This window comes from Mastacembelus armatus, chromosome 9 (genome assembly GCF_900324485.2).
Source record: "Mastacembelus armatus chromosome 9, fMasArm1.2, whole genome shotgun sequence".
NCBI classification, from domain to species: domain Eukaryota; kingdom Metazoa; phylum Chordata; class Actinopteri; order Synbranchiformes; family Mastacembelidae; genus Mastacembelus; species Mastacembelus armatus.
Window position 1 is genome coordinate 5,566,643 of NC_046641.1, and position 23,564 is coordinate 5,590,206.

The 23,564-nt window shown below is 41.7% G+C and overlaps 1 protein-coding gene across 8 annotated transcripts in view; it reads right to left on the reverse strand.

Moving 5' to 3' along the window:
* Nucleotides 1–23,564, reverse strand: part of fbrsl1 (fibrosin-like 1) — a 265,854-nt gene that overhangs the window by 140,722 nt on the left and 101,568 nt on the right. For all 8 annotated transcript variants that reach the window (XM_026320781.2, XM_026320776.2, XM_026320775.2 and 5 more), the window contains exons 3-4: nt 9,636–9,737; nt 5,325–5,360 (exon numbers count right to left, since the gene is read on the reverse strand). In XM_026320781.2, coding sequence (XP_026176566.1) covers nt 5,325–5,360; nt 9,636–9,737 — 138 coding nt within the window. The remainder of the gene's footprint in view (nt 1–5,324; nt 5,361–9,635; nt 9,738–23,564) is intronic.

Here is a 23,564-nt window from a genome sequence, read left to right on the forward strand (position 1 = left end):
AAACTTAATGGGGAGAAAGCCTGCAGTAAACAAATCCTCAGAGCATTGTTTGATTGTTACATTATAGGGCTATTTGTTTAAAGTGGGGCAAATGTGAGTTAGGGGACAGTGTATCCAGGACAAACTAAGAGTGATGGTAATCAAGGTTGGGCTTAGGGGGATAAAACTAATGCCTTTACCCATGACATTTTTTTGTTTCTTTTGAGCTAACATCAGCTTGGATGACAGCATATAGCTTGATCAGGGAATACATTAACTGAATTTTTTACAAGAAACGATCACTTCTGTTTGTTCATTTTCATTTTCAGGCAGCACTGTCTGGTGGAACTACACAACAAAATGGTTAGAATGAACCACTGAAGTCATCTCAATTTGGGCCCTTGGGGTATAGCCTCTAGACATTTCAAATGGTTGACCTCAGTTCAGTTCTAACAAACACAATATGTGGTGCCTGGAGAGCCTGAACACCCAGGCTTTTAAGCAGACTTAAGAGCAAAGCCAAGTGGCAAAAGCAATTAAGAGTTCGTTTTGAACAACTGAACTATGCTGGGGCTGTTTTTTCTGAGGGCTGGTCAATCCTAATTCACAGTGTTGCCTTTTTATTCAAATGACCTCTCCCAGAGTCCCCTTTGTGTTGGTGCCATTCTAATGCATCTCCATTAGAACAAAACCTGAGCTGCACTGCTGAAAATGAAGTTTCCCTCCTCGACTCTGAATGATAGCAGGTCTCTACCACCAGAGCCGTGTGTGCTCAGCCACTGGAAAAGGATTTTCAACCGTGCCATTCATCCGGGGCCCCAGAAGCCTGCAGCCTTTATCTGGAGACTCGCTGATTGATGTGTTATGGGCCCTGCTGTGGTTAACAGCAATTTTTATCTGTTGCTAGCGGCAACAGCCCAAGTCCCTGGTGTGCAGAGAGCAGCGGGGCCCAGGATCTGAAGCCGGACCGCACACGGGGATAAACAAATAGGTTTTTCAAGGCGGACAGCCCTCATAGAGAGGCCCCTGACAGGCAGTGCCCCACCCCAGTGCCAGGACAATGTCAGGGCCCCAGCCCACTCCTGCTGGGTTCGGGGTTTCCTTCACTAATTTTCATCATGTGCAGAGCCAGTGGTATGGAAACACCTGCCCACCCCACTAAACGTAAGCAGAGTAAGAGAGACAGGAAGTGGCAGAGTGTAGAGTGCAGAGTGCTATACAGAGAGAGAGTGTGTGTCACATAGATGCTCAGAAAAAGGCAAGAGTTTTGATATACTATAAGGGAAGAAACCATGGGTTTCTGTTAAAGCTCTGTATGCTAACATTGGTGTGGTGTGAAAAAAAAAACCTTTCTGCAAAAATTATTCTGAGTATAAAATATAATTTACATTCAGTTTCTTTCAACGGCTGCGTTTTGCATTTAATCCAGTGAATCTGTGTCGTTTTGTTGTATAAAGCGTGAAGCTTTTAATGGCTTCTACTATAATTAAGTGGCATAATCCTTGTATTCGATAAAGATCTTGTAAAAAGCCTCATCACTCAGACAGGCAAGTGTATTTGCCACAACGTAGAGGTCGTGAATGCCAAATCAATTAAAACAAGGCTGTTTAAGAATGCACAAATGACTCAGAGACTGTTCTGTTTAGAGTGCAGACTCATTTAGCGTTAAATATGATTATGACAACTCGAGCCTGGGAAATGAATGTGTTTCTGAGAGCTCAGAGCACTCTTGCTCAACCCTAAAACTCCAGCTAAGGTTTTACTCCCTGACATTGTAGAGATAAACCCTCCCAAATCAGACTAGTCAGATTATATTGTCACAGACAAAGCTTTGTGCTTTTATCATGAAAACATAAGCTGTAGCTTGGCCTTGGGTGGTTTCAAAACATGGGTGGTGGGAGACAAAAGCTCAATCACTTCATCTGGAAGGAAAGGGAGGTGTGTTGTCTTTTTTGCTTAGCTAAAACATCTCCTCCTCTATATAGTATATCCAGCCTAGGGGTAACAACAGGATGGGCTGGTCGTTGCAGTGAGATTTTTTGACATTTTCCTCGTCTCTTGCAGCCCATATCTCACAGGCACAGAGAGGGCTGTGGGGTTCTTTATCAAGAAGTCCCTGAGAGGATGATAAATCGCCAGAGCCTGGGCCCATCTCCGCTGGAACAACAAGCAGGTAGCAGTGCAGGAAACAAGGCACAGATATTGTCTCCCAAACACAGCTGAGGCTATAATGAAGCCTGCACAAAGCAGACAGGAGAGAGTCGACCTGATAAACAATTCCATATCCAGTCTTCCACAGAGAGTGAGATAGTAAGTCTCAGTCCCGCTGTCACATATCGCTACTGGACTCAGCGGTTCAAAGACTAGCCCACACCCATGTACCAAGGATGAAGGGTTAGGATGGGGGTTGGTGGGTGTTAGTGATTTCACGTCTAGCAATGTCAAGTGGATAAACACACCATGTTTAGATGAATATGTACCTAAAGTTAGTTGACGTGAAATAGGTTTTTGAGACAGAGACTGGATACTGGGATGGGGTTTAAATCATAGCATTTTAAGATATGGTTTGTTTTTAGCTAATTTTTGATATTTGTGCTTTGTTTACATGACAGTGCTACTGTATGTCTCTCTGTATTACACTCCAAGCTCACCAAAGAAATTATAATGTGTTGTAATGGCAATAACATTAACTCAACCAGTTACATATGGCATGATGTGGTTCATTGAATATTTATTGTGGAATTGATCAAAATTACACCAACTGTCTGATATCATGATGTCTATAAACTGAACGAATTCTTTGCCGACACTTAAACTACTTAACTGCTGTTATTGTATGCACTGCATATAGCGAGTAATGAGAGTTTTAGTGTTCTATTGTTTGTGTTGAATCCTGCAAAAACAAAAGCCATCCATGCATTTTTCTGCAATCATTTGCCGCTAAAATCCTCAAATGTAAAAGCATTGCATGTCAGCAAAAATTATCAGGCTTAAGCAGCTTTATTTTGCCTGCAGAAACCCACATGACTGACAGCACAGTGTGCAATCCGGTAGATACAAACTCAAAGCACTATCAATACTTGAAAATATGGATTTAAAATATGGATAGCAAACTTTGTAACTGTCACTCAGTGATGCAGCTGTTACCTATTTTTTAGTTTTGAGATTTAACCAACAATGTAGCAAGAAAAGTGAGATTATAACAGACTGACAAAGACACACATGACTTGCATTTATAATATTTGCAGCCGTTTTATGTGCAGATATACTACTTGATGATTTAAATCAGCAGGCAATGTGTTTGATATTTCACAGCCAAAACATTTTATACATTTTGAAAACACTTCAATTGTGATGCCAATTTCCCTTTTTATGAGTCTGGCACTAGAGCCCACAAACTTCCTTTACATTTTCGTGTAAACCATTCAAATTCTATTCAAGCCTGGCAGGCAGCACAGGAACAGAGACATATGGAGACATAAACAAGAAGAGGCATTATCTCTCATAGAAATAGAAAACAAACTGTCAGGAGAGATTGCCCTTTCTACGTCTCTGTGCCTTGTGGCAGATAACCAGACCTCATCTACTGGCTTCATTTTTTGATTGTTTGTGGAGAGCTAAAGCACTAGATGGTGATCAGTGCCATGGGCCAACCAGCAGATAGCCACATCCGTGCTATTGGTGGCCAGTGGCGCTAACTGCACAACTGTGCCCGCTTGATTGACCCTCCCGCACCCCTCCCTACCCTACAACCAGTCCTCCGCCCACATACATAACCTCTCTCTTCCTCTTCCTGCAGCTATAACATTCTATGCAGCCTCTGGCCTTTTCCTTATCCTCCTCCTCCTCCCATACCCGCTCACCCTCGGATTTGCAGTTCCCTGGAGCCCCACGACCCCCGCCCCTCATCCCCTCCGAAACCATCATACTGTAAAGCCTGAAGCACTTACAGATAAAGAGACCCCAGAAATCAAGCAGACCTGGCAGCAGAGCAGATTGAGAGTCAGAGCTCAGCACCCAGGAGGTGCCCAGAGGCTACAAATGCTGCAGATAGCACCACAGCATAGCCAGAGAGGGGAGCCAGACAACCTGAAACTTCCTGCCCTCGTTACTGGACTTTTTTTGCCTGCACAATGCCCCCGCTACCACACCACCACCAAGACCCCTCCACCTCCATTTCTGCCCTCTTTCTCTCTTACTCCCTCCTTCCTCCTTTCAGATAAAGAGAAGGCCTCGTTCTCTGCCGACTCAAACTGACAGCTCGAGCCAAAGGGCTCCACAAGCTTTTTTGGAAGGTCTTGTTTGTTTTCATCCATCTGTGAGTATGTGGCCACTGGGGAATAGGAATGTGACATGTTCTATTAAAACAAAATAGAAAAAAAAGATCGCACAGAGATCAATGTCTTTTGAAGTTAAGCTTTGTTCAGCGCTTTAACTGCAGTCCTTTGAGGCAGATTAACGATGACAAACCATTTATAGTTGTTTTGTTTGTCTGGATGATTGCTTCCAAGCTGCAATAAGAACTGCCATATGCCACTCATCAGCTAAAAGTAGCACACTTTAAAGAATGTTCCTCATATGAGTTTCCCTTTAAGCAGAGGACATAAAGGACGACCGCTGTCTCTATTACCCAGAGACTAGACACATCATTGAAACAATGGGAGGGGAAGAGCACAAATTTATGGTTCAAAAACGCACTGGGGCAAGGCAACAGATGCTTTCAAGGGATAAAAATAGTCCTGAGCTGACAATTGAGCTACTGTATGTTTGAAAGGATTGGGCTGATGTTTTCCAAGGCAACCTCTCGAGGACATTTACCTTGAACAGCACTCTACATGTGCTATGATAAAGACCATCTCACTGACTCATATTAATGCATAGTGCCAAAAAAATCATAAGATATGTTTAAGGGTTGTGGGTGTCCTAAAAGTGTAAATGTATAGCCATTTCTCTGCTGGTGAGAAGTTGTATTTATTTATTGTATGTATTTATTGAATAGATGAAAGGGCCTTTAAAAGGCTTTTAGGCATACTGTCAGATATGTGAGCAAAAGGATCCTCCATTGACAGTCACTAGAGGAAGACATAAAACGCTGACAGCCAAATTGCAGCACTAGTGAATGGTGCTGATCGATGCCAATAAAACTAGGCTCTTTTCGCCAAGGTAGTGCAGGACACCTTCTCGCAATTTAATCAGTCAGTCAGCCAGAATTAATGTTCCTAATATCATGATTTCTCCATTACTCTATTTAACATAATTAAAATGTCGAGCGCTGGGGCCATAAAGCAGGTCGTTGGAGATTGTAATTCTGCCGTAAAGCTATGAAGCATGAAAATGTCACTTACCGAGTAGCCGCGGCCTGACAGCGAGTGAGTAGAACTCTGTAGGGAGAGAAAGGAGAACAGGGATGACCTTTAAGGAGCGTTTCACTCGCTGACATAGACATGATGAAGCAGCGCCGCTTTAATATCAATATTCACGTTAACCTTTTACCCGCCCTGCCATGTAACCCCCGCCTGCACACATCACTCCCATACATGGGGTAGCTGAGCAACTCTACAACAATCACTCATGTCCTGCTGAGACTTGATTTGTCATAAAAATACACTTTCATTATTGTTAAACTTATAATTAAAGTGATTTACTGTAGTCATACAAAGTCTATGTCAATTAATTTTAAGTGCAGTGTGAATCGTATATACATTCCTTAAGAATAACTCAGATTCTCGGATACCAAGGATACTTTTTAGACAATTGTATGATTAATGATCAATATTATTTTTGTTATATTATATATCCACCCATTGTTATATCACCATCTTTTTGAATTTGATTTGATTTTTAATTTCATTTCATTTTGTTTAAAGATGTAGTCTTTTGATAATATGATATTTTTCAGGAGACCTGTGTATAATGAACAAATACTGTTAAAATATGGACACACATTCATACACATGAATGTTGCAAGAGTTTTACATTGAGAAACGCAACTACAAGTGAAATTGCAAATACATGAAGTGAAATAAGAGATTTTAGTTTCTCGACCTCATCCTCTTACTAGGGAGCAACAGTTTGTAGTTTGCGAGATTTGACGGGCTCTGACATAGACAGGATAGTTAGCCACCATCTTATAATTTCCAAATATTTGCTTTGTGCCAAAAATAAAATTATTATACACAAGTATAACAACAGGCATTTGTAGATAACAGCAGATATTTTAGTATATAGAATTTGCATAAAATATATACATCCACAATAAACATAAATTCATCATGTCACTTTCTTCATTGAACAATTAGTATAAAAAAACAATATAAACTGTAATAATTACATTTTGTCTAATCTTTTTCAAAATTGTGTCTGTCACACTTTGGAACCAAACCAAACAAACATTTTTTGTTATGTTATATCAGACTGTCTTGTACTCAGGATAAAAATCACTTCATGCATTTTAGGGGGTGTTTTGGACCATCAAACTCCTCCTGTGTTTTGTAATGCAGTTCTATAAATGCTGAACAAGAACAGGATGGAGACAGAAAAAGCTGGGTTTTGTTCTGTTCTCTGGCTCTGTCTGTCAGCGCCCTGCACAAATACCAATCTCTAAATCCCTCCCTCCACTTCCACTTTCCACTGCTTTTATTCCTCTTTCTAGATTGGCAATTTCTCCCCCCCTCAGTCTCTGGAGGGGACTTTTCTGCTAGACCAATTTGATCCATAGGGTCCACCTTCAATCCAAACGACCTCCCCCACACCATCATCGCCACTGCCTCTCTTGTTTTGCACCCTCCCAATGTCCCTCATCCATTCTCCCACACCTGCTCTGGGCCTCAGCCCTCATCAACGCCTGTGTGCTCCTCTGATTCGCAGGACGGCTCCTGTGGTGACGATTAGGGAGGAGTCCTGCCGCGAACCGGAAAGCAGGCTCTGCAGGAATCAAAAGGCTATTCTCACTCTGCTCAACCCCTCTGCTCCCTTTACTACTGCAACCAGAGAGAAGGCCAGAGAAGGTGGGAGGAAGAACTGCACAGAAGGCAGAATCTGTGCATACAGAAGGCCAAAAGTGTGTTCCAGTGAGAATGTGGTCGCACTTAAATGTGTGTGTATATGCATGTGTTTTTGTGTGTGAGTGCATATGTGCATAGGTGGTGGGAGGCCAAGGCCATTTGGAATTAGCCTTACTATGTAGAGTTCATTCAACTTGGAGCATTTTGAGTAGAAATAGAGGCTTATTTAAATGATAATGAGGGACAATCCATTGGATTTAGTGCCGGTGAAGGGAGGAAAAGAGGGGAGGGAAAGGGGGGATCCATTAAAATGCCAGCGGTTCATAAGCCATAGGGTCGGCATACAGCTAAACACTCTCTCTTAAAAGCCATTATACATGGCTCTCAATGGATTTCTGCAGCGCTTAGGACTTCAAAAGGATTTAAGAACCCGCCCCAGAGAGGGAGTGTGGGGGAGGAGGATGAGTGTGCGTGTGTGTGTGGTGGTTATGGTGGTTGGTGGTGAGATGTATGGGGCGTATGCTGGTGGCATTTAAGGGTTAACTAAACAGCCCCAGAGAAGAGAAATGTTGCTAAATCCGCCCCCTAATCCTCTCCCCATTTCCATGCCCCCTCCTCCACTTTCCTTCCAAAAAAAAAAAAAAGAAAGAAAAAGGAAAAACATGGCGACAAGAGGGGAGGGTCCAGTCCATCTTCTCCCAACCCAGACTATTGGTTTTTGTCACTGCAAGGAGGCCAAGAGGCAGGCCAATCAGCGCTTGCTAGAGCATGACAAAGATGTGAACATCTATACCCTCTGAGGCAGGAACATCAGGTAGGTGGGTGGTTTTGGGTGCATGTGGGTGGATAAAGGAGGGTGTTAGAGACCCTGACAGTACCACAACTGTCGCCCTCTCCTCCATGGGACACAGATGCTGTGGAACCCTCCCCCTCCACAACCTCACATTTCCCTAATCCCTATGTGGCTTAGTGCCTGGGCCCCGCTGCACCACAGGCACAATTACCTAGTCAAAATAAACAGATAAAGATGCAACCATGGCAATGAACAAACAGCACCTCCTGCATTTTTTTCACCCCCTGCTCCCAAATTGATGCATGACTGTTTTTACAGGCAGGCAGGCGCATCCACATTTCACATTTGTCTCTATTTCCTTTGGCGGTAAGACAAGAGAAATCCATTTTACTCGTTGTCAACACGGCATCATTAGTTAAGAGCTCTTAAAGCTGGGAAGCCACTTTGATGTGGTGGAGCACATTTTCCGAAAATTAGCAGTGCTCTCATTGCGGTGGCAGAGATTTCATGGAGCTGAAAAAATAAGAAATACAGGGGAGACTGTGTTGTGGGTGTGTTGTGCAGGTCTTCACTGGCTGAAATACAACAGCCAGCAGATAGAAGCACATACACAGAGAGAAATAGAAAAGTAAAGCTGGAGAGTGGGAGAGCGATTGATAAAAATGGCTTCGATGATCAGTGTCTGTGCACCATTTATGTGGAGATTAGAAACATGCCACATCTAACACCGTTGGCGAGAACAGTGTTCAGTTTTCAATAGTGCCCCCACCCCCCAAATCACTGTAACAATCACCACCTCCACCACTCCCACCCTCACTCTCTATACCACCACCCCTCATCCGTGGCCCCTCCTTCTCAGTGCTTGTCAAATATCCTTCAGAGCTGTCAACCAATCTCGTGTTTTTATCTGACAAGCCTGCCTCTTCCTTTTGAATTTTTCATTAAAAGACAGCCTATTACACAAATTCAAGAAAACAGTGAGAGGGGAAGTGGGGGAAGACAAAAACATGCTTAGAAAAAAAAGAGGACGAAGATGGGAAAAATTAGGCTGGGTGATTTCTCTTATTTTTCAATAGGCTGGATTTTGAATTTGAATACTGAATAGCTTAAAACAATGTATTCAATAAGTTCATTAAAATCCGTTTCTTTCCATCATTTTTTTCCCTGCTGGAAAAGGAAGCTGCATGTTTTCCTTCCTCTTCTTTCTCTCTCATTCTCTCCTCCTGCTTTCGTCAGCTAAATAAACAGTCTGATTGAATTTAGTTAGGTTTGGGAGGCCTGCTTGACAGGCATTAGTTAGGAAGCATATTTCTACATTCATTTAAAATGAGCCACTTGGGATTTTGCATAAATTCTCATTACTTCCCCTGTATCTAAATTGCATTATTTCATCCCTTTTGCTGAACCAATGCCTGGCCTCAATTTTTCTTTGCCACCTACTCATCCTCTAAACTGGCTGGCATATGGATGCCGGCACCGCGATAATTGGAACAGTTTCTTTAATTCATTCCATTCTGGGATCACCAAGGTCAGCCCACACCTGGCGGAACCGCGTTAGGTCATGTCTACATTTAACCGTGTCATGCTTAAAATAATGCCAGACCAACTAGATGATGCTGTGTGACTGGCCTAATCATTCCCTGTCTATGTGCTGCCTTTCTCCCAAGGCACAGGGGATTTATGAGGTGAGAGCTGGAAACAGCAGGAGCTACTGCACCAGCTGCCCAGAAAACTCAGCCTCAATGCTACATTGTCTGCCTCCCACCTCAGGGGGCCCCTGCTTTGGCCTCTGAAAGTCGATAGCTTGGCTCTCTATAGGAGGTCTGTGAAAAGAGAAAAGGTCTCATCCAACGTCTCACCTCACTGAGCTGCTCCTTGGAGTTGCTCCTGTGTGGTCGGCTGAGCTCCTGAACCGTCTCGTCCTCACTGACTTTCACTGGACGTAGTGCCAGAGGTTTGATCTGCATCGGACACAAGAAAACATCTTCAAATAATGTTCTTACCCTATGATCCAAACCATCATACTCACAGCTAAGCAATGTAGCTGAGAGGCCGTGATTTAAGGATACTTCTCAGATATTTGACAGGCATTATATATGATCCCAAAAATCTATAAATCACTGCAGAGTAATACTGTTATAAAATGGTATTGAGTAAGATTAAATTGTCATATATAAAAAGGGAATGACACTGTTGATTTTCCAGTTTAATACAAATGAGATGAAGTTTATATTATGGTAAACCTTTTCCATATAACACCATGATGTTAGTTGGATTTTGTGTATTTTCTAGTCTTAAAAACTATCTTGCCTAGAGCTAAATGTGCCACATAATAGCAGTGAACATAATGTTTGATATCATTTTTGTCAAAGTGACATTAGCATTTCATGGTAAATGGGAAGGGAATGATTTAAACAATCTCTTCCCATGATGCACTCAAGTGCTACTGCAAAAATCTACTCAGAAATTACCAAACATGCTTTAGGTTCACCCTGTACTGCAACAAAGCAAACTGTTATTATCCATAAGACCTGAGAAAGTGTTTGGCATTCATAAGCCTCATAAAGTGGCCTATGAACTAAGCTGTAATAATAATAAATCCTTGATAAACTAAGAATAATGTTGACTGCATTTAACTTCATACTTTACTGAAATGAGATGGCTATGGCTGCACATGATCCGCAAAGTGAAAAAGAAAAAAAAAATCCAATTTTATTCTACTACTATAGCACTTTCAGAGTTGGTAATTCACCTGTTTTTTTTGTTTTTTTTTTGTTAAAACAACAAGCAGTTGAAGGTGTTTGAATTATATATTATATATATTATATATAATATATATATTATATATATTATATTTATTATATATTATATATTAAGGTTTGAATGACTGATTATAGATGACCAAGTTTGTGTTTTAGGGTTCATGGGTATATTTTCTAGGGATATTGGTGTTTTTAGCTATAAATCTGACACAGCCAATGTGGGCCAAAACTGTTTGGACACTGCAAAACAAAACAATCAGTAGGACAATGTTTCATGCTCCTGATATCATCCTATTTTCTGTCACTCACTGGGAGCAATGGGCAGCTGTGCAAATTAATACCACATAACTACAATTGCTTCAACTGACTTTCAATGGGCTGTGGCCCTTCTATTCTTAACCTGAGGAAAACATAAAGTCAACGTGTATGTCACAGATCAATGTCAGTTTATGCTTTGACTAAATGCAAAGCAGGACTTTCTGTAACAAAAACACCTGCAACCCCAAACCTCAATCCACTGAGGCTAGTCATACCATCCAGCAAAGGGAATGTCGCATCATCAGTGTAGCAAACCAGACCTTGACTGTGTTTTTTTTGACTGATTTAAAGAACAGATTTCTTTTATCAATGTCATTAATTGGCTGTAAATCTGCCAGTCAGCACCCTCAGACAGAGGGTTCTTCTTATCCTGATTTTGAACATAAAATGGTGTTATTCCATACATATTTATGACATGAACACATAAACTCAAGCATTAGATTGTAGTTTTGTATTTCATGCCTAGCTTTGGCCTACATGCAGTAGAAAAAAATTATAATGTGTAGAAACCAGTAAGAATCGCTGAATATTGTCTAAAACAGTGATTCTTAACCATGGGTCCGCGGCCCAAGAATGCAACTAGTGGGCCACAAAAAACGTTCAGCTCTGCACCTGTGGGCCGCGAGAGCCTCGGGACCACAATGCAGCTTCCCACCACTTGTTGGTAGTGAGGCGTCAGCCAGTTTTAACATAATCCAATAAGCAGCAGCAGAAGAAGTCAGCTGCAAACTTTTGGCTGAAGATATGGAGAAGTTTTTAAAACAAAAAAATGAAGATGCAAGTGGTGCTAACCCCTCTTTGAAGGCTAAATTTGTGCGCAAGTACAACCCTGACTTTGTAAAGTTCTTTGAATGGAATGGAGGTAGTGAGGCAGAGCCCAGAGCATTGAGTGTGCGCTAACGCTATCCAACGAAGCACTGAGGCCTTCAAGATTAAGGCAGCATCTAGAAACCAAACATCCAAAGCTAGTTGGAAAGCCGGTTGATTTTTTCAAGAGAAAAGAAAATGGGCTTCAGATACAGAGAAGATCTATCGTGTAACTGACTGGCGACGCTAAATGTGCTTTGAGGGACGGCTACCTCGTAGCCAGACGTGTAGCGCAGACTAAGAAAGCAAAAATTATGACTGCTAAATTGTCAAATTCATCAGCAGGTTATAAGGCAATATTTTCATTTACACTTTATTTAAATTTCATTTACAGTTTTTTTATTTAATTTGAAACCTTTATTATTTTAAATGTATTTATTTTATTACCACAGAATTTTATTTATCAGAATTTCTCTTCAGTTTTTTGAGAGTATCTAAATATTTTTGGAATTCTGATTTATGTGTTAATAAGCTTGACTTGAGCCTTTATATTTGTTCTTGTAGCAACTTGATTTGTTATAATTGCTAGCCTGTTCAATGCTGTTGTATGTGCAATTTTACATACACTATAGAAAATAATTGTCTTTCAGATGATCACAGTGTATCATATAATTTATTTCACAAGGTTTTAGCTTGTTAAACCTTAAGTGGACTTGATTTAGTTATTAAATACAAATCAAACCAAGACTCGGATCAACTGAAATGAAAGTGTTAATATTTGAATGGGCCCCGGGCCACTTTGCATTGGGAAAATTGGGCCCTGAGGTCAAAAAGGTTAAGAACCCCTGGTCTAAAACCCATCCACTCCACTCCCTCACAACTTGGCATATTGATAATAAAAAATGTGAAAAACATAAGCAGACAATAAAAACCTCTACCATTATCATTACATCATTTCCAAAAAAAGAAAATTCTTTACTTATGTTTTTTTATGGTTATGGCAATGGTCGAAATAATTTTAAAAAATCTAATTGTGGAGCAAAATGTCAGCTTCTAGCAGCGTGAATTTACCAATGCCAGTAAGTGCACGCAGCCACCTACATCACAGTAACCCTAACACAGTAACCAACATCGATGGCTTGTTTTATTGCAGGCCATCTAGACCAAAGGTTGGCCTGCATCCAAATTCCCAGCCAGATGGGAGGTTGGCAAGCTCAGCAAAGAAGGCTCTGAGCTGGTGCAGCACTGGCCAATCACAATGTCTCATGCTGCTTCCCCACCTTGGAGTACAGTGGCTATGGCCGCAGGGTGTAATCCATTTGACTAGCAGTGTGCGTATAGCAGCTCCCCTGGTGGTGCGCACGGTGGCTGGCCCCGGTCTCCTGATCTCCACTGTAATTTAAGCAGATCACTGCTACAATTAACCTTTCCCGGTAAATATCAATTATGGCCCCCGGCTGGGCTAGAATTAAAAGGGTCATCAGCTAATCTGACAGGTCCTGTACGCTACCACCTGGCTGGGAGAAAGGGAGGGAGGCAAGGCAGTAGAGAGAGAGTGTTTGTCTACCCTCGTACCCACCAGCTCACATGCCAAGTAGACACAATTCCCTTTTAATTACCCTGCTGCTGCCAGGGCAAGCATGCTGATTGGCCAAGGGGCATTAGCAGTGTGCTGAGGTCAACAGTGACAGGATGAGGGTGGGGTGGGGTGATTGTGGTGCAGTAGCGAGGGGGAGCTGCAGCCGAGCAATCAGGGTGTAGAGATGGGAGGAAGAGAAACCTGGCAGGTGGGCCTAATCAGGTTTGACTTCCACCTTTCCCTCTGCTTCGCTCTCTCGACTAGCTGTCAGCCTAATCAGTCCTTGAATCTCAAAATAGATGGTGGCCTTTATGATTTCCTTCTCTCAAGGAGAGCAGAAAGAGAGAAATTCACCTTGGCAGGCAGGCATGGAGGCAGAGACATAGCATCGGGGTACAATTGTACAGTCATGTCGCCTTCAAGTGCAGAAGTTGATTACTTTGTTTACCCAGCATCAGCATTGCTGACAAATTTCTGAAGGTGCCTATAGTGTTTCCGTCTCCTCTGGGGCCTGCAGTAACATTTCCCAGTCAGCAATCAACTTGGCTATTGATCAGAGCATAGAGTCTAATTAGGTTAATGATGCAATGTGCAAGGACTGTACCCTGAGCTGCTGTTCAACAGGACAGGAGCACAATTGATTTAGGCAGGAATTCACCAACTCTGACAAAAGCTTAGCAACCCTGACTGCCTGTGATTAAGGCAGGGACTAATTTCCTGTCTGGGGAGGTATTTAATTGGACCTAAGCTCCCAACTGTACAGCTTTCATGTGTTGTTTTTTTATTTCTTGTCTTCTCATTAATGTTAAATGACAAGTTAGTGAGCTTGAGGGCAGGGCTAATGATCTCTACGAAGATGTGATTGGTTGCTTTTGGTGACACAGTCCAAGGTCATAATGCCTTTCCATTCCACTTGAGCTAATCCTTTTGAAATGCACTCTGGGAAGTCCTGATGCAGCAGGCTTTGGTCACATGGCTGTTTTAGGAAGTTATGGTGTTAGATGTTTTTTGTGGATTGTTTAAAATTGGGGTTAAACTCATGCAGGATCGAGGCAAGGTTAATCAGGCTGAAAGAGCAAGTGAAAGTGATTAATCTGTGTGTGGGGAGGGGACAGTTTGACTAAATACGACAGATAGAAGAAACAAAAAAAAAAACTGCTAAGCAAGAGCCTGTGTTTTACATGAATAATGTACTGGAAATTAGCTCCATTAGTCTCGGTATTGAACATGTCTGCAGTCGCTCTCTGGAGGCTGCCGCTCTGTGCTCTTTAATTATCTTCAAAGGGCCCTCCAGCATCTTAATTTCCCCCCAAGTTGAGTAGTGCCGACTTGGGTCTGCTCATTTATACTACTCTAACCCTTGGTGAGTCACAACTCTCCCCATCCCCCCACCTGCCAGTCACGGCATTGTGGAGACAGTAGTGGTTCGCATCAGTACATGCTTGGTTTGACTAACTTTGTTTTTGCTTTCACTCTTCCTCGCTCTCTTTGCAATGTCGATCAATCTACAGCCTGTCAGCAGGGAGCTGGCTAGAGGCTGGTGGGTGATGCTTTTTTGTCTTGCTCCTTTGATCCTCCCTCCTTCTCTTTGCAGGAGGTTTTCAGGGGCATCAGTTGGCTGGGCAGTCTACCACCTTTTTCCTCCTTAAATAAGAGAAGCTGTTAGTGCTGACCTCGCTTATCCTTTCCTTGCTCCAGCTCCTCTCACTCTGACTAGTCACTCTGTTGCCTGCTGTCACCTGTCAACAGCACTCAGGGAGGTTGTGCCTCAGCCTTGTCCCAGTGTCAATCCTCATTACCCTTGGATCTTGGACTTTACCCTCCCCCCAAACACTCTTTACTTTGTAGCTGTCTTGATGTTCTTCTGCTCAGCAGTACGATTCTCTAATCTCCTCTCTGGGCTTCCCATGCACAGTGAGAAGGAGATGTGGGGCAATACAGGGAAGGGAGGGCTAAAAAGGATGCATACACATCCTTCCTCTAATTTGTTCTGAAAAGTGTCCTGCGCAAAGGACCCTCACCCCCATTAACCCAGCGACAGGCTGCTACCGCTTCTCAGGGAGGCATCAGTGTTGTGTGTATGTATGAATGTGTGTATGTGAGAAGGGCCGGGTGGTGCAGCAGGCGAAGGCACCTCAGTGCTCAGTGCTGGGCTCCAGTGCTGGGCTCAATCTATCGGCTCATTATCCCCCCCGCCCAGGCTGGGGCGCAGACAAGTGCACTTTAGGGCCACAGGCCAAATTGATTCATCTGCCTTCATTTTCTTCAGGCTCAGAAGTGGCAGCTGCTTGGAGGCAGGGGGAAGGAGCTATAAGATGGTAAGAAACAGAGATGAGAGAGAGGGAAGGATAGAGAGAAAAGACGCTGGGACAGAGGGAAAGTGAGACAAAGAAGGGAGATGTCAAGAGAAAGAGGTGTTCTTTGCTTTGTTCCTCAGCCATGTCTCATTTCACTTTTTCCTCCTCCTCCTACCTCTCTTCTCTCCCTCTCTCTCTCTCTCTCTCTCTCTCTCTCACTTTACAGCCCAACCAACACCTCCCTCTCTTGAAATCACTACCAAGACATGCACTCACTTCCCCAGCAAGTCCCAAGTTGGAAATTAGCCCAAGGACAAGCTAGTGGATTTACTACAGGGAGAGCAAATGGATTTTTGCTTTTATTTTGACGAGTCCCAGTGTATCCATTACACCTTTTAATCATACATTATTCATAGAACTCGCCTTATAATAAATGACCACATAAAAAAGGGGTACACATATTATACAAAGCCTAAAATGCCCCTATAACTCTCTCTCCTAGTGCACTCAAAGCTACATCACAATTGTAAACAGCTTCACAAATATGACCCTGTAAAATTGCAGCAAGATGGTATTTCCATTCCAAACAATGGCACCAGCACATGACAAGAGTTGGCAGATTAAAAACAACTCTAGCCTACAAATGAGGTACGGAACAAACAAATTAGAGGGTGTGACCTATTAATTGTTTAGCATGTTTGCTGTGCACAAATTTTCAATGCAGAAGGTTGCACAATGTAAAGCTAACTGGGGCGGCCACCGCGACTGCCCAACACTGTAACAAAGCAGTCAACATGAAAGCGAAGCTGCCTCCACGGCCTGATTCCCCGCCAACTGGGACTTCAGAAGAGCCTGAGTGTCCCGCAGGGCCCTGTCTGGAACAGATGAACTGGGGAGAGGAGCACTCCCTATGGTCCCGAGGTCTCTCCAATCACTCTCACCATATGCCTTTTGGGGGTGAGAGGGAACAAGGCAAAAGAGGAGAAAGGGGGGTAGAGGAGGTACACCTGCTCCCAAGTACAAACCCATCCCTCAGCACCTGTCCCGGGGGTTCACTGACAACCATATCCAACAGACATACACAGCTCAACTGTCATCCAGGACCATGGAAACAGTATCTGCCCTGCACTGATAAGCACAAGGCCTTATAGCAGAAGCTCCCCAGCCCCCTCCTCTCCCTCCTGACTCCTACTCCAAAGTAAGCATTTCTCACAGCTAACAGCAACAATTAGGCCTAAGATGTCAAAAAGCTAATGATGTTATTGGAGGGAAAGCAAGGGAGCAGTGCTGTGAAGCACATTTATTCAACATTGCTACAGCTAAAATTATGCAGATCTTCCTCCTCTGTTGTTGCTCTGCAAGAAGAAAACAGCTTTAATTTGTGTGTACACTATTAGTGTTGAAAGCACTGAGTGCATTTTACAAATGATGTATACATGCTAACAAAAAAAAGTCTAATGGTGCACACTTGTAGGAAGTTGTACTATATTTTTTTTAACTCAACGTGATTATTTGCAAGTCAAAGGTTGCTTTGGCTTTCAAAAAGAGGTGCATTCAAAACTGCATTAAACCTACGTCATTCTGTGGCACATGCCACTGAAGCTGCCACATGTGCACTTGTGTACAGCAAAACCTTTTAGAGTGTAAGAGAGAGAATGATTTATTCATTCATTTTCAAGTGTGTGCTACTGTACCTCTCGGTGCTGTAATTATCTCAGCAGACCTTTCAATCAACAGCAGTATTTTCAAGGTAATGGGGACAAATAGGTGCCACCTATAACACTAATGATTAATGTTGCAGCAGAATAAAATCATTTAATGCTATTAGTTTACCAGTTAACGTCCAAATGAGCAATGGTTGCGTGGTGCTCCCTATCATCATCACTATTTTAATAGTGGTAATATATACTGCTCTTAAAAGGAAGGAACTACTTAAATCACATACCAGAACTTGATGAAAGAATTAACAGTCTTTACTAATATACACTTTGTAATTTGTTCAGAGCAAAACAACACAACAGTCGATGAAAACTGTAATCATCAAAGCATTGATGGCTGTATTCGAAATCATCTTGAAAAACCAAAGTGAAAAACTGAAGATTCATCATCTTCGTCTAGATCAGTTTCATCATAGCAACTCATAATGTGACTCAGAACTGTGTATGGCCCTGCGTGTGCACTCCCGACAACATCTGGGCATGCTCCTGATAATTCTGTGGCTGGTGTCCAAGGAGACCTCTTCCCAGACCTGAATCGGGGCATCAGTGAGCTCCTGGGCAGTCTGTAGTGGTACTTGGCGATGTTAGATACACCAAGGCATAATGGCCCAAAGGTGCTCAGGGGAATGTGAGAGTCAGTCAATGGCATCAATGTCTTTATTATCCAGGAACTGCTAACACACTGTGGCCGCATGAGTCCGGGCATTGACCTGCACCAGGAGGAATCCAGGGCTCAATGCACCAGCATAAGGTTTGACAGTCGCTCTGAGGATTTCATTCTAGTCCTCAGAGCAGCCAGGGTACTGTTGGCTATGACACAGAGGTCTGTGTGGCCCTCTATGGATATGCTTCCCTAGACCATAACTGACATGTCACCAAACAGGTCATGCTTAATGATGTTACAGGCAGTATAAAATTCACCATGACGTTTCCGGGCTCTTTCACTCCTGTCACTTGTGCTGATTGTGAGCCTGTTCTCTTCTGTGAAAAGTACAGGGCAACAGTGGTGGATCTGCCAATTCTGGTGTTCTTTAGGCTAATGCCAATCAAGCTGCATGGTGCTGGGCTGTGAGTACAGGTCGTAACAGAGGATATTGGGCCCTCATGCCACCCTCATAGAGTGTGTTTCTGACAGTTTGGTTTTGTAGGGCTAACGCAGTGTTCCTCCAGTTCCTCTTTGAACAAAGAAGCAATTGTGTGAGTTTTATCTCTTCTATCTGTCCAGCACTCCTTGAGACGAATTGGTCAGGAACCCCCTGTTGGGGTTTGTCTTGCTTTTTCCTCTCTATTGCATTTGTCACTTTCAACACTCGCACTTGCATCAGAGCAGGTTAAACTGATTTACAATCACTTGTGCTTCCTAAATTAACATATCCCTAAAGTTTAAGTGCCTTGGTGTTATACTCTCATAATTATTTGAACCCTTTTTGAGCATTTCATGTTAGGTTTGAAGCAGTTAAATGTTGGGTCATTATAAAATACTTTGTAACCACAAGAACTATGGAGTCCTTCACAGAAAAAAATCAAAGCTTTCAAGATGGAATTATAGCATAATAGCGAACTCTTTTTGTGACCATAGCAATATTTCAATCGCATTACTGATTATATCTTCCTGATGGTCTGAAAATGTGAGATAAAGGTTGCCTCCTACATAGAGGTCAAAGTGTTTTGCTCTGTTCAACACTGTGACTGCAACAACTATAGGTGTGCTGCATCAATCACAGATTCTGCAACAGCTTCATGTGGAAAGGATTTATCACTTATCACTCTCAACACCATAACCCTTAAATGGACAGAGATAAGGCTGGCATAAACACTCTTATCAGCTGATAAAAGTCTGTTGGTGGTACTGATCAGCGGTCCAGGCAGATGTCAAGATGACAGAATGTCTAACAGAGATTTTCCCAACTTGAACTCTCAGGTTGGCTAAACACCAAAAAAAACACAGCTCTCTGTAAAATACTAAGCAAATCCAGATGTAGGTCATGTAATACAAATATCCTTAGAACAAGTATTAGGACTATTACAAATACACAAGTTATTGTGACTACTATTTCATGATAAACTTTACAGTGTATACCAGTATAACACTAGATTCCATCACATGTATCAACCCAATGTGAAGCACTTCACACATCATGTTTGTATATATGATAAGGAATGTCTTTTTTTACATATCATTGTGGCGTTGATAATGTACTCACTTTTCACCACTGACCATGGTGTAAAACTGATCCATGCACTAAAGACTGCAGTTCTACTCAACTGCTTTAACACCATTAATTATTTTTAACACTTTAAAATAATCTTATTAACGGTTGAAAAAAATACATTTTTGGAAGTGCAACATTCACACTCTCTCCTGCGACTACACTTGATAACTTTGTCACCCTCACACGTACTTTAAGAAATGTTTAATTTCCTCTAATGTAATCTGAAATAATTATCAGCTGGAGCCGACATGCTTGTTGCAAAAAGGCCCCTTTTAACAGGTCCACCAAACACACACATCTTCAAACTAGCTATCATTCACCACAACATAATTAAAACACTGAAGATGAGATTGTGAGGTAAAGGAAATGAGCAAGTGATTAAAAAAACACTTGATGGAGAACTGAAACTTCAGTCTGACTTCACACTCTGTTCTTCAATCAGGCAAGGAAATTACTTTTTAAAGTTGAGTTTTCCCTGATCAGTATGTCATTACTTTTGTGCTGACCAATGTACAACTTGCCAATGACCAACAGCAATTACAACATAAGATTAGTGAGTAAGGTCATTTTTGCCATAGTATTGTGTGAAAGTTGGATTTCAACAGTAGTTCAGTCAGTTCTTCTCCAAAACACCTGCTTCTTAGGTTTGCTTATAATGCACAGATCCTAATACCTGTTAAAACAATGTAGATCACTAGAAACTGTACTGACCACTTATGGTGTTTATGTTCATTTTTGAATAAATAGACATTGCTTTTCTGGTGTAGGTGATTTGACACTGTTTTCCTGTTCATTATCATTATTATTATTATTATTATCATTTACTAGGAGAGCTATCTATATTTGGAAGTTAAGTTATCTGGCAGACAATTACATAAACATATTATACCCAATATTCCTTTGTTTAAGCATATTTTAAAAGGATCATTTCAATTTGGTTATTAAAGATTGTTACAAGGATATGTACTGCACAGGACATTTTACATGTCACTTCTCTGTATTGAACAAACAGTGTAATAGTTTCTAAATTACCATATCTCTGCTATATTTTTAGTGTAAGTTCTTTAACGTAGCAATTGACATATCCAACAACACAAACAAACTGTATCTGTGGTAAAACAATGGTCAATTATATGGCCCACATCATTATATCCTACTTAGCATAAACAACAATAGCAAATAAGAAAACAACCTCATTTTTGCCTTATATATTGTGCCTATATATATATATAATATATATAGGCACAATAATACATGGATCAGCAGCTTTAAACGAAAAATAACTGTGCTAACCTTTGAGACTTTTTGTTCCAATTATATTAATTTAACTTACATAGTGGAATTTGAGGTGATTTGTAAGACTTAGCGGGGAGATGAGGCACACCATCAGTGGGGAGAAAAGCTCAGAGGGAAAACACACAAAGAGTGAGTTTTTGAGACAGAAATTAGGTCTAGGCAAGGAGTCAGGAGGTAGTTTGGAGTCAGAGTGTGAGAGAGAGACCAGGAGAGACAGCCGGATTGCTCTGGGCCTTTTAATAGGAGGCAGATGCAACACATGTAATGAATCAGCTTCGGCTCGATGCAGCTTCCCTCTGATGTCTGAGCACTCATCCTGCCCTTGGAAAACTTCTGGGACGTTATCTCATGCTTGCACAGCACACACTGCCAGTAAATTTTGGAGGAAGTGTTATGTATTCGACAAAGGAGGGAAGGAAAGGTATGAGGGAAAGGTAGGTAGGAGCATGTGCATGCTGTATGTGCTAAAAATACTTAAATACCTACTATATCTGTATGTGCATTTGTGTATGTTCAAATGCTTACATTTACAGTATCTGTGAATATACTACACTTGTGTATTTTATGTAAATTACCTTGTTTCATATCTCCATGTACATATATCCTCGACATTTTTAACACTACCTGAAAACATGACTGCTTCTGTCCTGGAAAGTGTTTCTCCAGCACTGTTAATCGATCACTGTATGGTTAATATGCACACTGGTACTGCTCACCTGAACAGTATCTTTCACCTTTAATACATGCTAACAAGGCATCCTATGGCCGCACAATGTTCCTGTGATGCTCTAATGAGTAAAAAAGTTGTGCATATTTAAGCCGTTTTGTCTTGTCTACAGGTGTTGTGAATGGCTGGCTCTGTTTAAGTCTGTTTAGCCACCCTGCAGTAGGCACCTGCACTGCCACATCTGAATGAAATGCAGAAATGACCAATGCTCTCTAGTTAAATGTGTGTTTGGAAAGTCAGTATTTCCTAAGTAAGAAAGGCACATGGTCAGATTCAACTTTCATTGGTTAATGGTGTGTTTTTCCAACATTCATTATTAAAGTCTGCACTAGGCTATGTTGATATTCATAGGTTAACTGCCACAACCAGCTATAGTATGTTAACAGCGCTGATGTTGGCTCAGTAGCATACATGTGACATTCTGGTGTAATTGTGTATCTAGTAATTGCGTAATATCTAGTATAGATATGAGCATGTTACTTGCTACAGGATGTTAACATGGCATCATTCTATGTTAATTAGGACCTACCCTAGCACATATATGTTAACAAATATTGGATATTGTCACTCTCTGTTAGCATGTTAACCTAGGGTACATGTTAACAACTATGGCATGTTAAAAACTTTGTGGAGCTAAAATGTTTCTTAACCTATTGTAATCTTAACATACAGTTAGGCAAACCTGTTTCTGTAGTTCAAACAGCCAGGTGTCATTTGGACATGCTGGGGGTAAAAAAGACCCCAGGTGTTATTGATAACCCTAACTACATTCCATTTTGGTGTTTTATTTTCTGGCATTGAGCAGATTGGCTCAAAACAAAAATGGCTTACTGGGGCAGTTTGTGTAGTGCTTTTCCTGCTCTGCAAAGTCAAAATATCTGCTCGATTGAAATGAGTATTGTTTTGCAGTACTAAATAGTGTTGGGTATCCTTGTTGCATAGCAGATAACTCTCCTTTGTATTTTCACAATTTACAGTGACACAGAGTTGCTTCCTGAGGGAAGGAATTGATTTGGTATTTCTATCTTTTTCACAATTATGTAGCATTTTTATGTTGTATTTGGTTTTAAACAAGCTTTGAACAAGGTTCAAATACCTCACACTGTTCAGACACATGCAAATATTAACACTTAAATAATGTACACATTTATGTCATAGATGCAGTATTCATTACAATGCCATAATATGAGATAAAATTGCAATTTAAATAATTGATTGCTTTTCAGATAAATTCTTCATTTGTGTAATGCAATACAAAAAAAGTGTCCAAAATAGAAAAGCACAAAATGAAAAGGAGTTGGCTTACATGCAAAAGCAACATAACAATCACCCAAATCATGATAATGAGCACAGAAAAAAAGTCTTCGCACAGACCTCCTCCTCATAGTCCCTTCTAGCCAAGTCATTTCTTCCAAGCAAAGGATCATTGCTCTTTTGACTTGCAGCAAATTGGTAGACTGGTAGTGCATCACTCTGCCGTCACACTAGCTTTTATCTTTCTCTATATGCAGACGTGCATAAGGAATGTTTTAAATCCCTATAAACCCAGCAGCTGACACGTTAAAATATGAAGACTGCTCAGAGTAATGGGAGGTCAGAAAATGCAGTGAAAAGGCAAGAAAAGAAGGAAAGAGCATTGAAGGCAAAGGAGGTAGGGTGGGGTGATTCTACAAAAAGAAGGCAGGAAAGGAGAAGATGAATAACTACGCAGGAGACTTTCTCCCTGTCATTTCGGTGTTCACCTGTGACATCTACCGCTCTGCTGTCAGTTCCATCACTCCTGCTTGGAGAAGAGGTAGGCGAAGGAGATTGAGGAGGAGGAAGGGGAGGTGTAGGCGGTGGAGGAAGGAGGAGAACAGATAAGATGAGAGGATTCTAAAGCTTTGGGCTGGTATGGAAATCAAGTCTTGGAAAAGAAAAAAATGAACGATGAAAAGCAGATGGAATCAGCCGTTGACATGACAGCATCCAGCCTAGAGAGTGCAGATCCACTGCCTGTGCAATTACATGGCTGCATTTGCATCTATATGATCCCTCAAAACGCTGACATGTGCTGGGATTTAAGCGTCGC